The sequence below is a fragment of the Egretta garzetta genome, unplaced genomic scaffold (assembly GCF_000687185.1).
Source record: "Egretta garzetta isolate BGI_Z169 unplaced genomic scaffold, ASM68718v1 scaffold15, whole genome shotgun sequence".
Classification (NCBI taxonomy): Eukaryota; Metazoa; Chordata; class Aves; order Pelecaniformes; family Ardeidae; genus Egretta; species Egretta garzetta.
Window position 1 is genome coordinate 939,672 of NW_009259798.1, and position 18,318 is coordinate 957,989.

The window sequence follows — 18,318 nt, forward strand, 5'->3', positions numbered from 1 at the left end:
GGTGCTCCTTCACCATCCAACCAGGTGGTGGTAAAATGGCAGCAGCACCAACTACCTTCATCCACACTGAAGGCTGTGCTTTGCCCACATTCCCTGTTCGGTTGGTTATGTCAGGCCCTGGAGTATGCCAATAGGCTCTACCACCTCTTCCCCTCACCCCTGGCCAGGGGTTTCGCTGCCTGTGCTCCAGGCTAGCTCTGATACAGTGCAGGTGAGTAACCTAGGATGGAACTGCTCTGATAAGAGTTGCAAGAAGCTTCGCTGGAGGCCTCTCTTGCATGACTCAAGAACTGCCTTCAAGCTCAGGCCTTTGCCTGAGCTACACCTATATGCACCTCACTGGTCTTGACCTTGACTCACTGACTTGCCTTCCTGGCTTGACCTAAAACATGCCTCGTGGCTACAGACCATGGGGCTGTTTGCTGTCCCTGGTTACTGCCACCTAACCTGCCCTGATCTTCCAGTTTGGTGACTGTGGGACTGCCCCCCCTTGCTCATGAGGACAACGCCCTGCCTGTCCTGCTGTGCTCCTTGGCTCCTAGTTTGCCTTCTCTCATGGAGCAGCTTGACCTGATCCTCCCAGACCTCCCTGCTCTTTGCAAACCTCTCTCCCTGAAGGTGAAAACAAAGAAATTTTACAAATTACTCTTTGCACACCTAATTTTTTTTCAAGTACCTACGTGGACAAGAGTCATTTAATTTTTGCACTCCTTAAAAAGCAACAGACCTAATTAATTGTTATTAAATAATAAATAGAGCAACAGAAGGCATGAGCATGAAGGCATGTCATGTTTTATCTATCACGTGCATTTTAAATGTTTCTCTCAATACAGTTTAAGACAAAAATGTTGCTTAAAATAAAGAAATAACTTCCCGTTAAAAATGACACAAAATATTTCGTCTAAAGGTTTGATATTGAGAAACAGAAAACTAGAAAAACTGGGCCACTCTGGAATGCAATATGAAATTTTGATGCTTAACAGTCTGCTAATTAGACATCTGATTTCTAATACCTAATAATGAGATACTAACAATATTAAGTTATCTATCCTATTCTTCTCACGTCCTGTCATTATAGTGACAGTGTATCTTTATGCCAAAGGGTGCACTTTTTCTGGATTAAAAGTTCCACAGAAAACACTCCAGAAAATTTGCAGTACTATCAACATACCAAGAATCGTGCTGCAAATATTGTTTCAAACTGAAATTTGCAACAGGTTATTTAGACATTGAAAAACAGCATTTGCTCATATACACACTTGTATAAAGGCAGGAATAAAAAGTCATCACATGCCCAATACTAAAATATATGGGAATCAATGTTTTACCTTAATAATGACCAAAAAAAGAAAGCTATAGTTTGATATATCTATCTAGACAAAAATTATAAACCCCTTAGTGCATATTAAGCAGTACAGAGACTTCACTGAACAGATGCAATAGCTATTTAAAAACTCCTGTTACTGTAGGTATTCAGGAAAGCTTGCTTTGCAAAACCAACTAACTATCCAATTCAAGTACCAGTAGCTAAAGCACCTCTTCCGAGTGTTCCTGCTTTTGATCATTTCAGAAAGAAAAACCATTCTGATCCTTAAAAGATTGATATTTATTAAACTAATCTCCCATGTCCGGTATCACGCACTGTCACTGTGCCATATTAAAAAGGTGTATTTTTAATACAACCTTCCAGAATACACCCTACACCAGCATCCTTTATAATTAAAAGAAGTGTTAATACAGTTACAAATGTGTGGATTCATTCACAGCTTTGCAGGGCTATTTGAATTACAGAAGGCAAAAAAAAATTTAAAAAATCAATACATTTATTACACAGATGGAAAAGCAGCAAACCAGAGTAGCACAGAAGAATCAAAGACTGCTCAAAGCTGATCGGTAAACAAAAAAGTAATTATGTCTCACTAACCTGCAAGTCCAACAAGATCACTCATGCAAATGAAATACAAGAATACTAATCTGGTTTTAGTATTTTCATTACTGAACGTCAGTTACAAAGCTACTTTATGGCCTTATGCAGGGATTCTTTTATTCAATGCCTCCACCTGCAGGACTTCAGACATTCAACAGATATTTACAGGTCCTCTAGCATTAGTAATGGCAATGGTTCATCCTAGTGTCCAGCACAAGATTCTTTTCTGGGGCTACGTTATGGCATACAGTTAAATCTGAGGACCAGGCAAAAGGACACTCCTCCTCCAAAAGTCCATGGCAAACACTTCACTCACAGAAGCACGAGTTACACTTCTCAGAGTAAGTCAAAGACTAATCCGTCAATCTATTGCAAATGCTACCCAGAATTAGACGGCAAAAAGGCACAACCTACAGTAATAGGTTAATAACCAAAATTCAAGTCAACCAGAACCACAGACATATTACTTCCTTTACACAGCATTTGGATTACCTGTTCTGTTCCTTATACTGCCCTTCTGAAGCAGCTTCTTACAACAGAGTTGATGTAATAAGGCAAATTTATTGTATATATATGAGCAAGTTGCGGCAAGGAATACTAGAGCATCAGCTTCCAACGAACTTGATATTCTGTGCTACTGCTCAGCGGTAGTCATTTACAGCAATATGAGACACAAGTCCTTTTCGAATATGAAGCAAGTATTTTATCTCCCCTTTTTTTCCTGAGAGACAGATTACATCACATTTATTGTGAGGCAAGAGCCAGGATATGGGCCCCTAGCAGTATGTAGCTAAAAAGATGCATTTCCAGCTTATCATCTTACTTCACAATGTTTTCCCATGTTCTCAGGTTTTGAATAAATATTCTACTTTTGACAAAAATGTTCAGCAGCCACAAAAAGCCATCATCTCCAATTTCACTTCCCAAGTTTATCAATTCCCCAAAAAGTACAGAAGTCTCATGAATTGACTCAGACAGGTTAAATAGAAGTTTTCTTTCCTAAAATTGTTTACAGTGTTGCTAAAACTAAGGCCTCCGTGTTCCACCCTGAACTAGTATCAGGCAGTGGTGCTTGGAGGGATTTGAAATACACACAGGAGCATTTTTGAGAGATGTCATTAATGCACATTAACTACACCATACGTATTTAAAATTATCTGGAAAGTGTTTTAGAAATACGACTTATTATTCTTTATTACAAAGGTAACTAAAAAAAGCTAAAAATACTCTTCTGTCTTGTTCCGATTAGCTTTTGCTCCAATCCTTTTTATCTGAACTTCTTTCTTACTTGTCATATCCTCTGGTACTCTCTTTATTTCTCTTTTGTACCTTGCCTCGTGTAGGTCTATTTAGGTGACAGCTTGGGCAACAACCACCTACTACTCAACTGGTATGTTGCCTTTTAACATTGAGACCACATTATTAGCACAGTAAGAAGCATAAATAACTTTATGTGCCCTGCGTTTTAAGAAGGAAGCAATAAAAGGAAACTGAAAAACAAAAAGCAGGTTAAATATTTAGAAGTAATGCCTCACTGTGACGTCCGCAAGAATATTAAACTGTCTACTTAAAGGAAGTGATTTATTTAAACCTGGCCTGGGCAAAAGATGATTGCAGAGAACATTATAACCAAAGTGATGACTGTGGCACCTTCCATAGCTTTTTCATTTTTAATTTCTATAATCACTAAAAAGCTACACTTCTTAAATTAATACATCAATAGATTTTATACAACTCGCAAATCCCTCAAAAGTTAATTTCACCCTTTTTATTAAAAAGCATTTAAACAGTGTCAAAACTGGAATTAACATAATAACCTTCCAGAAAAGTTACATTTCAAATGATCTTGCTCAATTTTAACATTGCTAGAGATTTGCTGAAAACATGTAACATACTTTTTTAAAAGAATAATTTAATAGATACTTGTCTAAAGCACTGTAATGAAAAAGTAGACAGATAATGCTTATCTTCAGTTTTTATTTTACTTCTTTTCTTCTTACTTATGTATATTAACAAAAAACCCTCAAATGATTTAGACAAAAGCTTTTAGCTCAACACATAATTGCAACAAAATTACAATAATTGTACCAATTAAAATAATCCTGAATGAACAGTTTGTCATCTTAATGTTCCAATGGTTTATAGAAGGATCTACTTAATTAGCTGAAATTGCTTTCCAATGTTAGTATCAAATGTCATTTGTTAAAAGTTGAACGATTTCGAAAATAATTTAACAAAGCAATTTTACAAAACACCAAGAACCAACATTTTCTTTTCAGCTGAATAAAGCAAGCAGATGTGTCATCAAATTGCTATAAAAATAAATGAGCCTTTATATGGAGAAAAATAAATTTTACTACTCCTGCTACAGAATACTATTCTCTGATTTTTTCATGAAATCAATTTCTTTAATAAAATAATTTCATATCATTTATATCTTGGTGGTATTTTTAGTATGCTGTAAATACACTTTCTTAAATTGAAGTAGTAAACAATGAAGTAGAAATATTCAACTGTATGTGAAACAAAAAAATGTTTTAACCTGCCTAAGTGATTTCCTAATTTGATTCACATGGACATATCACACAAAAGATGTGAACTTATCAGTAAAACATAGCACCCATGAAGCCACGCTATAGAACTTGAAACCTACAGTAATCAACTGCTGCTCCACTTATAACTAAATTAGTTTTTACCAGTTTAATCTAAAGAAAAAAGGAAAAAAAAGAGAAACAGATGAGTTACCTAGTAACCTGAAATTAAGTATTCCTCTGGTTACCCTTACCAGAGATAATGATTTCTGTGGTTACTTCCAAAATGGGGTAACATCAGTAAAAAGACTGGGAAAAAAGCAAGCAAAATCATATACCAGTGCTGAAACTGGAAACACAACATCTAGAACTGAAGAAATGAAGAAACACTGACGCTTTCCATTATTGATAAATCAGACAGAGCAGATGTCTTCCACAAATTATACCTTAGAATGGTGCAAGAGTTGCAAAAGCATTAAAAAAGTAAAAAAACCCAACTATGGCTGGCTTAGACCCTTTAGTGTCACCCCCCGCCCCACCCAAGAGAATCCTGAATAAAAAAGTTATTATGTTATTCTTCTAAATTCGGTGTGTTCTGCTTTGGCACATCGTTTTGCCATTCAATTTGACGTCCATCATAGGTAGGCATGCATACATATGTGCATGAATACTTTATTGCAGAGGTTAAATTAAGCCCAAGTGATGGATGAATTATATGTTGCTAAGTTTTAATTAATGTTTACTTACAACTCTGAGGAAAGCACAACCATTTTCTCATCCTGGAAGATATATATCTTTTTTCAAAAGCAAAGATTTAAGATTCTTGATTTCCATAGTTTCCTTCAGCTTCCCAAAAAGCATGTTTTCAAGGAGATTAAGTAAGGGTGCAGATCCTAATCTGAACAGATGGCTCAAGATAGCTTCTTCTATCCTGAGCCAAGCTCTCATGTTCTACTATTTTGAATGAATATATAAGAATAGCCATATCACAAAAATTCAGGGACCATCAACTATTTGGTGATATCCTCACAAAGAACGGATAAGCCCTGTCTTAATACCCCAGTTTGAACAAAGCCTGGGCAAAGAATGACAGGTAGGACTGCCCCTCATGACATCAAGCATGACAAGCAGAGTAACATCAAAACCAGCCAGTAAGAAGCTGGTGGTTGTGTGAATACCTGAATTCTGGATCATTAAACAAATTGTAAATTCAGTTCTGGGGACAAGCACTTGCTCTCCTCTCCCCAGTGAGTATCTGAGCACTGAGACAGCGAGTCATGGTCTGGTTTAGGACTATGTCCCTACATAAACCAGCCTGACGCTTCTCACAGCTCCACCAGGTAATGGCTAGAATTATATTCAGAAAGATATGGAATCTAGAGCCTAACCCCATGAGAGAGAGGACAATACTTACCATGGGTCTACCAAATCCCTGGGTGAATGTTCTACCTCAATGGTATCCAGACATGACCATGAGGAAATTCTCATAATTTTACACTGACCTTTTTTTTTTTTCCTCCAGGGGGCCTTCCATAACAGGTAGGTCATTAAATGGTTCTGGTAGCCTGCAGTGTGTTCCCTGCATTTTCATTTCACAGGCCAAATGGAAGTTTACTACAGGGCCCACACCTGCCTGGACAATTCACCATGCTCACCAGGACCAGAAGGTTCCAGCAACTTATCATACAGCCCACCCTAGCACTTGGTATAACTAATTATAACACATCTATCTTCAGATTAAAGTAGCCTTTGCTGCTGTGTTTTGTGCCAAAACGAATCTTTTCCTCCTGCTGCAAACATGCTCAAACCATATTTATTTGTCCAGGCTTTTTATGGACTTCAGCTACTGACTCTCAAGGATCCTGAACAGGCTCTAAATGCAAGGTAAGCACCATGAGACTCAACTTAGCCCTTGTATTAGCAGTTCTGGGCATTCACACTAGCAGAACTGTAGACGTTGCAGGAGCTTTGGGGGTAAAAATTCATAGTCTTTCAAGTGTTTACAAGTTTAGTCAGTCATCTTCTGAATTGTATTCTTGAACTTAAGGGGCATACACATGCCATATACATCATATATACACACTTTCAACTGTATAAACCTTAAAACATGGAACAGATCATCAGCAAAGACAGTCCAGCTACTAACAGCTTCAAGACGTGACAGACTGGTAAATCTGCCACATCTACAAGAGAGCTGGTTAGCTCAGAGATGCAGAGACTCTCCTTCTAACACCTTCAGTCTTCAGAAGGACAAAAGCCTACAGGCAAGAAGGTTACAAAATTACTTTAGTGAATTCTAGGAACACCTTCCAATAGACAAAGTACTGGAGACTTTGGTTTCTGTCATGATACGAAGGTTATAAACACATAAAATATGTTCAGCAGATTATCTCATTTAGTGAGTAAACTTAATGAGGAAAGGGACTGAGAAGACATTCCCTCTCATACAATCAGCTTTAATAGCATGATTTTTAATCAACAAGGTAGCAATATCAAATCACTGCCATCTACAGCCTGAAGCAGTAGAAAATATCAAGAAACTAAGATGACTAAAACTCAGAGCCTCAAACTGAAATGAAAAACTACGGCCTTGGGGGAAAAGAAATAAATGACTCAAGTGTCTTAGACTGAGGAAGACTTGAGAATCAAAAAAGAGAGGAGAAAGTATTCAAGCAAAAGTGGGGCTCCCCACTGCATGGGAAATAGGATAGTAATGATATTCACAGCAAAATTTGAAGTGAGAATAGGGGTCTCCTCATCCTCTTTAATACCTTTTCTACTTTGGTACGACCTTCTTTGAAATGTAATGACTAGAATCTCATAGTGTTTAGAATTTAAGATACGTCACAGATTTGTATAATACAAGAGCTTCCTTCTTTCCATTGCTTTGCTAATAACTCTTAAATACAGTTTCATTTTCTGACTGTCGCTGAGCACTGAACATTCTTCTTTCAGAGAAATCAGCTATGATTTGTGAGTGAGTTTCCTCAATGCAGATTTACAGCCCATTACTACATTAGCAGGATTATAAAATGACATTTTTTTTCCAGTGTGTTATGATACCTATATCCACAATGATTTTGATCTGCAATTTACTCATAGGTACTTCTACAACCCTCTGTGAAACAGCTGTCCTGGTTGTACCCCCACATTGCATCTTCTCCCTCAAAGAGTGCAAGTACTACCTTTGGAAACTTTACCTGCAAATTTCTCACGAGACTTATTCCTATCTTTCACTTCCTTCTTCTGTTTTCCTGAGGCAATCTTGCCTGTTATTACCTTAAATTTTAATACATTTAAATGTTCTTAGATCAAGATCTTGCTTAAAAATTCTTAAATTTCAAAATATTACATTGTCTTCTTCACATGTTCATTGACTGTTGAGAATTCAGATTCTTGAAACACATCATCTCTCTACAAAAGCCACAGTGACTTTTCCCAGTATATCATTGATTTAGATCTGGCACTGACATTCATTCTGGTGTCACGGACATTTCCTTTAGTCTTCACAAGAGAGCACATTCCCATAGCTGGCTAATTTACAAGTCTGAGAAGTATCTGTTGCAAACATGCAACAGAAACTTGCTTTAATCTGACAACTTAATTCTCTTACAACTTCATTTACAGAAAGCCCACGTATTTTATTCCACTTCAGGGCTTTAAAAATTTGCTTTTTGCAACTTCTGCAAACCATTTTGGCATTACACAAAACTGACATTAGGAAGACTCTTTACAGCAACACAGAGGAGAATGCAGCACAACATAAATGTAGAGGAATATTAACTGTATGTCACAATTATAAACAAGACGGTAAAAATAATTAAAGTAGACCAGGATGGAGAAGCAGGTAATGACAATAATGGGTTTGACCGCAGAACAACCTAAAAATGCAAGGGGAAGGAGAACAGAATAGACAAGAAATCAGAATTAGGAGATTTACCTGGCAAGGAGAGAGACTACATGAAAATCCTGATGACGCGAGATGACTTGAAAAGGCAACACATAAACTAAAGGAGTAAATACCGATACTAATAAGTATACCAACTGGAAAGCTAAACCAAGCAGAGATCCAGACCAGCAAAGAGAGAGGCTGGAAGTGAGAGGATAGAAGTGAGATGATACAGCAAGTCAGTTTAAGGAAACAAAAAGAGTAAAAACATTTTTCTCCAAAATCTGGACTGAATGCCAACAATGCAGACTAAGCATTTTTTATTTTCAGAATTTGTCACAATTACAAAGCATAGGCTTGTTCCCCTCTATGGCAGAATTACAACATAGTGTTTCTACCTGTTACTAAGAGAAAAGTCTAAGTGATTCCAATCCATAAAGAGGTGTGTCTGTGCCACAAACTGAAGTCTAATTTTGGTTTTTTGGGGTTTTGGTTGGTTTTTTGGGGATTTTTTTGTTTGCTTGTTTGTTTTTTAAAGACCCTGGAAAATGTTGCCATTCAATAGGTTTTCCCATCTCTGCATAGTACAATACAGTAAGGATACACTGCTCCTGACAGAACTGATTTCATACTCATCAATATAGTCTTTTATATTCATCAGAGTATCTATGGAAAAGCACTCGCAAATTTACTTTCCCCAACAATCCTTCACAGTAAGAATATGTTAGTTAGCTTTTTCTGTTTTTAATAACAAATTGAAGCAGAGATATAGGTATATTTATTTAGTAACCTGATAGAGATATCCAGTTTCTTTCAGAGTACTCCACCTACTGAAAGCAGAGCTCCCACTAGCTTCAGATATAGCTGTGAACACCGAGCACTTACTAACATCAGCCTACAGAACCATAAGCTATATATACCACCCCCCAACAGAGGCACCAATACTGTCCAGGTGAAAGGTTTGCTAGAGGTGACTAGTCCAGCATCATGCAAACTTTGATGAATAGTTCTACAGCAGCTTTCAGTTTTCTTAGTTTAGTTTTCCTATGGCATTCTTTTCAACTACAACAGGTAGCACGGAGATGTGACAGAAAGCAGCCCTCCCCTTTACTACATAGCCTGTGTATACAGTTTGCAAAATTAAATTCTGGACATAACAAGACAGGATTCTTATGGGGGGAAAATAGCATATGAACATATAAACCATATATCATAATACATACACAGAGGGGAATTAATTGCAGACTATTTTTATTCTTTAATTTCTTAATGCTTGACTACTTGATTACTTTCATTTTACTACACTTTTGTCTATGCTGTGAAAGTACTGCTTATTCTTTGAAATAACTGAAACACAAAACATCTAGTGAAAAAGATCACTAACAGTAAATATGAATGCAGAATATGCTAAGACAAACAAGTGAACAGAAGCTGTCAGAGCTACGCCAGACAGTCAGCCATTCTGCTAGTGCCACCTGCCGGCACAGCACCTCGAAACACCCAGGTACCGCATTCGACCTGCACCAAATCACGCTTCCTGCAGCAGCTGTACGGATAGTAAAGAGCTGGTTATCATCTGCCTCGAAAGATACAGCAGTAAAACAACATAGTTGTTACTACCACTTGTCACACCCTCAGTGCACACACAAATTCTCATCTATAACTCTTCAGCTGACAATACGTGTAACAGATCAATCTGTTGTGCGAACCCTCTGCCCTGCGGAGTCAGCAGCTGAGAGGAAGGCAATGGAGAGTTCTCACTGCAGTGGAATCCTGGTGATTCACAAGCTTTTTGACACATGGTATTTTAAAAGTTGGGAAAGTAACTGTAATATCAAAGCATTCTTCTTATACGGAGAATGTGACTGAGTGTGGAACTCCTACAATTAACAGAACCTGCAAGATTCCTTTCACCCAAGGGAGATGTCCAAGCAGACCCATCTCCCCAGACATTTAAGAATTCAGAAATGCAGCGAAACCAAAGAAGAATTTGCACTGTCACAATAAAAAGTAGTTTGTGACAAACTATTCAATACTAGGGAAATTATATTCTTGCTAAAGTACCAAAATATTTTTTAAAAAATCCTTGCAGAATAAAAGGCAAGGAAGAAGTAACACAGACTCAGTACAGGAACAGAAGCTATAAAAGTAGTAAAATCTGGTATCTATTCGTGAGACTCCAAATGGGAAAGCTGCTTTATAAACTAGAAAACCTTAGAAAACAGAAACTGAAGTTTTAAAAGAAGAACTAAAGTAAATATCCTGAACCGATACAGAAACAAATATTCAAACCAAGTGATTTCCAACAGTTGTAAATAAAAACAGTAACAATGACACAGAAAGGATTATTCTGGATAAAACAGAATTTTTAGAGCATTAGATAATCCCAGAGAAGAGTTCACTGACCTTCTCATATTCAGCATACAGTAAAGATGATCACCCAATTCACCACACAGACGAAATCTCACCTTTGTCACTACATCAGTAGAGTTACACATTTAGTTCCTTACAGAAGTGGCTGAGAGAGACATTGACTCTCTTCCTGAGCATGCAGCAATGTTGTTATTACGAACCCTCTTTTTTTATGGTTAAGTAATGAAAGAAACTCAGGCTTATAGCTTTATCATTTTCATATGAAATAATCCTGTTGGTATTTTTTGCTAAAGAGACAATCCTGAATGTTGGTCCTCTTTTCCTTTTCCTCGTTTTCCTGGTGTTGCAGGTAGAATACAAACAGCTTTACTTAAGATCATCACCTTCCCTTTTCCAATATATGGTACAGGGTTCTTCACCGTTTTTTCACATTACGGATCCTAGATTTATACACTATAAATTTATTTATACATTTATAACTGTCAATTATGAATTGGCACTTTCCTCAAGTGGCTATGTTACCTCCAAACACAACATGCATAGCAAGAAGCAAAACAGCATAGCAGGAGTCATGAATCTCTTCCACACATGAACTAATAAACCCTGACACACTCCAGTTGGCACTGTATATCAACAGTTCAAGTGTTTGTACTAACAACAAATAATCCAGAACCCAAATAAGTCATTCACATTCAATTGTGACTGTCCTTTCTTTCTCCTCACACTGGTTTACTACAGATTTAACGTTACTTTATCCCAGAACTAGTACCCATTTATGAGAACAATTCAGGTCTCTAATACCTCCTTTGATTTCTCAGAAAACAAACACTGTTATGTCTTGAAGATAGCTTTGGACTTTGATCACTCCAAAGTGATTTATTACTGTCGATGCTAATAACCAAAAGACTGTAATGAGTTTGTTGGATAAATACTGAAAATACAAAATTATGAAACATGCCATATGGCACATCTAAATTAAGATAAGTTAGAAATATCCACAGCAAGAGTACTGGAAAGCATGACAGGAGAGGGAATCCCTAATGATTCTGAATTACTGTACTTACCTGAACACATAAACATTTGTGACACGAGCCGTGTGAACCCACAATGGAGAGGTGGGTTCCCATTACTTTATCTATGATTTCGCAGGTATCTTACACTCACAGAGGAAATGCAAAACACAGAAACCGGATCCATTCTCTAGAGGAAAGTGTTTTCTAATCATGCACTTATTTACCTCTGAAGTTTGATATTTCAGCAACAAGCCCCTAAGCTGAAGCCACTCCAGTCTACTACTTCCCCTCTTTGCCTATCTTCAATCCTCAGCCTTGTCGTAGAATTGTTTAGGTTGGAAAAGACCTTTAAGATCATGGAGTCCAACCATTAACTTAACACTGCCATAGCCTCAAGCACACTTGCTAAGCACCAAATCTTCAGACATCTTTACCAGTAAAGGCAGCTTTTGCAAAGCTTGGTTCAGGTTTCTAACTAGGGAAAAAAAACAATTAGCTTGGCCAAGGTAGAGATGAAAATTATATCAAGAGACAGAAGCACAGTTTCTGTGAAAGAATTCCAGTATAATTCTCTTTGTTTTAAATACAAAGCACACATTCATATGTGGTACATTAAATAGCAATGAAAGTAATTTACAAGTTTCCAGAAGTTAACAGAAGAGAGTAAGATTGTGGGTATTTTAGATTACACCTTGGTAGCTGTTTGAAAGCCATGTTATTCTAATAATCATTAATAATGATCACTATTTTAATCACTGAAAGTGCATATCATTACCAGAATAACACCTACCTCTCATAGATTGTTTTTAAAGTCAGCTGATCTGGAACACCTTCAGTCTCTTCAAGATGCAGTATGAGCCACGATGTTCTATACGGCCACTGCTCTGTGAGATTGATCCAACTAGCCAGTCTATCCCAACTGAATGTGATCTGATTAGCTCTCAATAAACGACCTAATATAACAGGGAAGGAGGGAAGAAACACAGGGGATTTTTTTCCCTTTTGAAAGATAACTTTTTTTTTCCTCGAAGTAACAGCTACTTAAGTCTTTTAACCTGAGCTGTGAACTTCCTGGTATTATATATTTAGCTCAGTAAGTTCAAAATCATCCCAGGTTGCACCTAAAAATATTCTTTGACAACCTAATAAAAATCCTTGTAAATATTGGTCAGAACACAAGACTCTCCAAAACTGTCAACTTCAGTCCCAGGTTAAACGCTAATTACTATCATCCCCTTATAGGTGAATTTTAAGTTACTTTAACAAAACTTTCATTTGAATTTCACACAGCATTAATTTCTCAATCTAAACACAAAAAATCATGCTAATACTGTGAAAGATCATCTGTGCATTCGCATATGAAATATGGTCAAAAAAAGTTAAGCATACAACTGCCATCTTCAATAGCCAATAAAGCAAAATTCAAAACTATAAACAAGACGGTTTTAAGTTAATAAGGCTAGGTATGAATTATAAAGTTAATTAAAAAAAACCAGAAAAATTTAATGCTACAAGTTTATGCATTTCAAGTTTTATCAAGTTTTCTAGAATTGCATTAACACTGGTGACGACGTAAAACTTACACCCTGAAGGCTCTGCTCATGACGCTATTCATGAAATCATCATACATAACCACAGATTACAGTACACTAGAAGTGTTCTTGCAGGGGTTTGTTTGGTTCTTTTTACAACTAACAGTTTGTGATTTTGTTATACTTTCACATCTGCACTTTAATGTGCCAAAATCAGACATTTCATGCTAGAAATTGCAATGACCATGCCAAGAGACTGCACATTTATTTAAAAGATTAGCTCAGAATTTTAGGTCTGTTGTCACATATGAATGATCATTAAAAAGGGAAAAAGCAGAGGAAAATGGGGAAAATGACATATTAACACTCTTATATTAATTATACTAGCATTAAGTTAATGGAATAGAAAATAAGACATGGGTTATTTTACTTAATTTATAATAGCATTTACATGTATTTCTTCATAACCTGAGTAAAGGTAAGTTAGGCCAATCCAAACTACACAAGCACTGGAATGGAACTGCAGCGACAGCCAACCCCTCTACATTACCCAGGTTGGTTTGACAGAGCTGAACCTCAGCTCAGAGACAAATAACTGTGTCCTTGTATCATACTTCCCACTGAGAGAACCACCTCGGCACTGCACCAGACCTGAACCAGTTTCACGTACTTGTGACATGCTGGAAATAAGTTCTCCCAAATGCAATGCTAACTTAGGCAGTGGCTGCAGCATTGGTTGCAGAAACCTGCTACAGCAGTATCAAATGGATCAGGAGGAATCAATTCAGTTTTGGCCTGTATTATTACACCGTGCATCTATTCATAAAGTGAACACCCTAAGTGAGACCTGAGATGGTTGCAGCAGGTTTCTTAGCTCCAGCTATGAGCTGTGCAATAGAGATAGGCTAATTTCCAAACTGCACCCAGTGCAGGCAATATGGCTACAACCACTTGATGCAGAACTTAATGTTGAATCTGTTGAACCCACCCTTCATATGCCTGCAGGGAACTGCAATACTTCTGGATCTGTGAAATTCCTAAAATTCTCTCAAATTATTCAGCTCTTGTTAGAAAATTAAGAGAATTTTCTCCTGAAGCATTAAAATGTTACTGTAGAAAGACACAGATCATATTTCTAGAAATGACAATGGTCATTTAACATAGTCTTTTATTGCTAGTATTACTGGTAGAATCATACTGTAGTCTTCCTAGCAATCAAATTTTATTAGGCTTACTGAAATCAGAAGTTTTAGAGATTCTATTTTCATTAACATAACCCAGAGCTTGTGATAATTTGATTATTGTTGAAATAGCTAAAAAACAAGAGCAGAACTCTTTTCCTTCAAAACAGTAATATTCACTTTGTTCTCCATTTGTACCACATACTTGTCATTTAGTGAGATCTTTTATCATAAAACCAGGAACACAGATTAGAAGAGTTCAAGAGGCACAAAAACAACTAATCTGTTTTATTCAGGTGAAGAGTTCTACAGCACAGGAGCTGTAGAGAATAGGATTAATGTCACCTTCCAAGACTCTCCTTAAAGTGTAATGCAGGAAGCTGTAACCAGGATCAATTTGTTAGGGAAGAGCTCAAAGGTGCACTGCTTCTTCTAAAAGACTCCACTGATATCTAATGGGTCAACAGGAAAGCTACAATTGCATGCAAGATTAGATATGAAGAAAAGAAACAAAACAAAAGCAGAAATAGCTGTATAGTAAATGCAACATTTTTCCAACTAGCTATTCCAAATTTAAAAGTATTATTTGTCCTTTCCTAAAGTCAGCCATAGGCAAAAGAACAACTGTTTACTGTCTCTTCAGTCATTATGCTACTTATTATTTTATGAACCAATAACCTTGCTTACTAGTGGCAAGAAGTTCTCCTGAACTAACCTTCCTGTTTGCATCCTATCTTATCTAAAGAATGTAACTTAATATATTAAATATGCATGCTAAATAGTACTAAAATATTTTTAAGCATTAAAGAGAATACATTTGACATATCTGTGAATCCTGACATTTTCCAGTTAGGTGTAAAAACTGTTAATATTATTTATTTCACAGAATCACAGAATGGCTGAGGTTGGAAGAGACCTCTGGAAGTCATCTGGTCCAACTGCCCTGCTCAAGCAGGGCGACCCAGAGCATAGGACTGCGTCCAGAGGGCTTTTGAATACCTCCAAGGATGGAGACTCCACAACCTCCCTGGGACACCTGTGCTAGTGCTTAGTCACCCTCATAGTAAAAAAAGTGTTTCACTAGCATCATTTGCCTCCCAACTGAAGTCAATGTAACAAAAAACTTTTTTTTTTTTTAATTCTGCATAGTCAATAATCTTTGCTTGCACTCTAGAAGAGTTTGCTTCAGAAGGATTTTCAAAAGCAACACATGGACCAACTTGTTAAATTTCGTTTACACACTATAAAGTCTAACTACCAGCAACTAGAACACAATACTGTTTACTGTACACAAACATGCCACACTTACCTGTTACTGAAACAATATTTAGCAATCTTCTCATGGTCTGAGGACTGATATCACTGAACCAATCCTCTGTAACCAACAGCTTGGTCAAATCAAAAGACATTTGGCGGGTAATGGTACGTTGCATCTGGCGTCTTCGGTAAGTGTCCTGATAATGATACAAAAAAGCAAGGAATACTGATTAGTATCAAAAACTTCTATGTATTTGAAATACTTCAGTTTTACTTGATTATAATGTTAGAACCTTTGTGAATATATGTCTCTGAGGCTGACAAGAAATACCATACAAAAAATTTACCAGAATTTAATTCTGATTTAGCTATGTAACAGTTGAACATGATTTCCATATAAGCCAAGAACTGGTAAGAGTTGTACATTTTACTTCCATACCAATTCTGAGAGGGCAAAATAGTGACACAGTGTGATATTTTGTAAAAAGGTTACTAATTTCAACATTTCAACATCATCATTCCCCACTGTCTCTACAAAAAGTTAATGCCATCCATTTACTAATTACATTTTAAAATCGAAGTGAACATCAGGTTCCTCTGCTACAAAACTCCCAAAGTCCCTACTTGCGGCAGCTCAAAAAACTCAGAATCCTCAGACTCTGCATTGCTTTTCACTACTTCCTAGATACCTTTTATTCAACCACTTTCTGATTATATGTAAAGATGGGAAAACAGAACAGAAAGCAGAAAAGAAAGTGTAGTGGACATGTTGCAGTAAAAGTCTAGTACTATTAATATCCTAAATTCCTTGATTTGCTCCATTACTGACCCTTGTTGTAACATCCTGTGACCAAGTGATACCGGGCTTATGCACAAAAATCCAAACAAGACATACATACATAGATCATAGCTACCACCAGTTTGCTGTAGCATCTCAGCATTCACAGAGAGCTGAATTTAAGTATTTGTGGAAAAGAACACTTTGGTGAGCAATGCCCTGGTTTCAGCTGGGATAGAGTTCCTAGTAACTGGCATAGTGCTGTATTTTGGATTTAGGAGGAGAGTAATGTTGATAACACAATGATGTTTTAGCTGTTGCTAAATAGTGCTTATATTAAGTCAAGGAATTTTCAGCTTCTCATGCTCTACCGACTGAGGCGGCTGGAGATGCACAAGAAACTGGGAGGGGGCACAGCCGGGACAGCTGAGCCAAACTGACCAAAGGGATATTCCATACCATGTGACATGCTCAGTATATGAACTGGGGGAAAAGATGACTGGGGGGCAGCTGCTGGGGAACTAGCTGTGCACCAGTTGGCAGGTGGTGATCAACTGCATTGTGCATCACTTGTTTTGTATATTCTTTTATCATCATCATTATGATTATTATTTCCCTTTCTGTCCTATTAAACTGTTTTTATCTCAACCTACAAATCTTACCTTTTTTTCCTCCCCTGATTCCCTCCCCCATCCCACTGAGGGGTGAGGAGCAAGTGAATGGCTGTGTGGTGTTTAGCTGCCTGCCAGGTTAAACCACGACAGCAAGCAAACTTTCCTCTTTGATAGAGCATCAATCTACTGATTTAAGAACATACTTTTCCTACATAGATCATTTATATTCATTTCATAAGAATGCTTTGATAAGTCTTCCAAGTTGACATCATTAAAAACATGAAAGAAAAAAATAAAAGAACAGAAAAGAAAGAAGGTATCTCCATTTAGTCTAAAAATCTTTCTCACCCGCCTATTGAGAGCGGTTTTGCTACCAAGCTTGGTCATGTCTCCAAGACTGTTCTGAGACACTCTCCTGTCAACCTCTTCATGCAATCCTATGGAAAGGAAAACAAAAGGCAGGCATTTTCTCCATTCATGTACATCTGGCCAATCCATAAAGTAAAACTAATGATCTGCCAATTATTTAAATAGTTTATTCCATAAACCAGATTTTTGGAACATTGATTTTGTAACTTTCGTATCATCCTCCTGCATAACCTTACCTGTGTTATCTGTATAAGGAATATCCCCATTGGTTGTTGAAGCTACCATCAGTTTTTTTGCATTACTAAGCCCTCGGCTATTCAGAAATACAGGCAAATGGACTATGTTTCGCATGTAATCGTGTCCATTTATGTTTGAATCACGCAGAACACTGTTGAGATTCTGGTTAATAGCCTTTATAATAATATGTGGGTCACTTGCAAAAATAGCAATAAATGGGCCTTTTGAAAACAAGACTCGTACCTGTAAAAAAGTAGACAGTACACCTTGTTAATAATAATTAATAGTAACTGTGGATTATTTGAACATCTGACTCAACATTGTATAATCATTCTGTTCACGTTATAAACTTGAGAGGACAAGAGATGTACGGAGATGTCAGTTTATTCATTATGAGAGATCTAATGTTAGGAACTTACAATTAGAAATAAGCATACTTAACCTGTTAGCAGGAGTAGATACAGTGGAAGTCATCACCAAGAAGGTATCATGCAGTAATGTCCTAGCCCCTCCCCAGATAGTTAGCAGTTAAGTATTTTTCGTCTAAAGTATTTCAAAAGTATGAAAAACTCTCCAAACATTGTCAGTTTGTTTCAACAGGATACTAATTTTCAATA

The 18,318-nt window shown here is 37.0% G+C and overlaps 1 protein-coding gene across 5 annotated transcripts in view; it reads right to left on the reverse strand.

The window, feature by feature from the left end:
* Positions 1-18,318, reverse strand: part of KIDINS220 (kinase D interacting substrate 220) — a 71,542-nt gene that overhangs the window by 26,331 nt on the left and 26,893 nt on the right. For all 5 annotated transcript variants that reach the window (XM_035895353.1, XM_035895352.1, XM_035895351.1 and 2 more), the window contains 4 exons: positions 17,701-17,944; positions 17,444-17,532; positions 15,756-15,900; positions 12,524-12,686 (listed from right to left, as the gene is read on the reverse strand). In XM_035895353.1, coding sequence (XP_035751246.1) covers positions 12,524-12,686; positions 15,756-15,900; positions 17,444-17,532; positions 17,701-17,944 — 641 coding nt within the window. The remainder of the gene's footprint in view (positions 1-12,523; positions 12,687-15,755; positions 15,901-17,443; positions 17,533-17,700; positions 17,945-18,318) is intronic.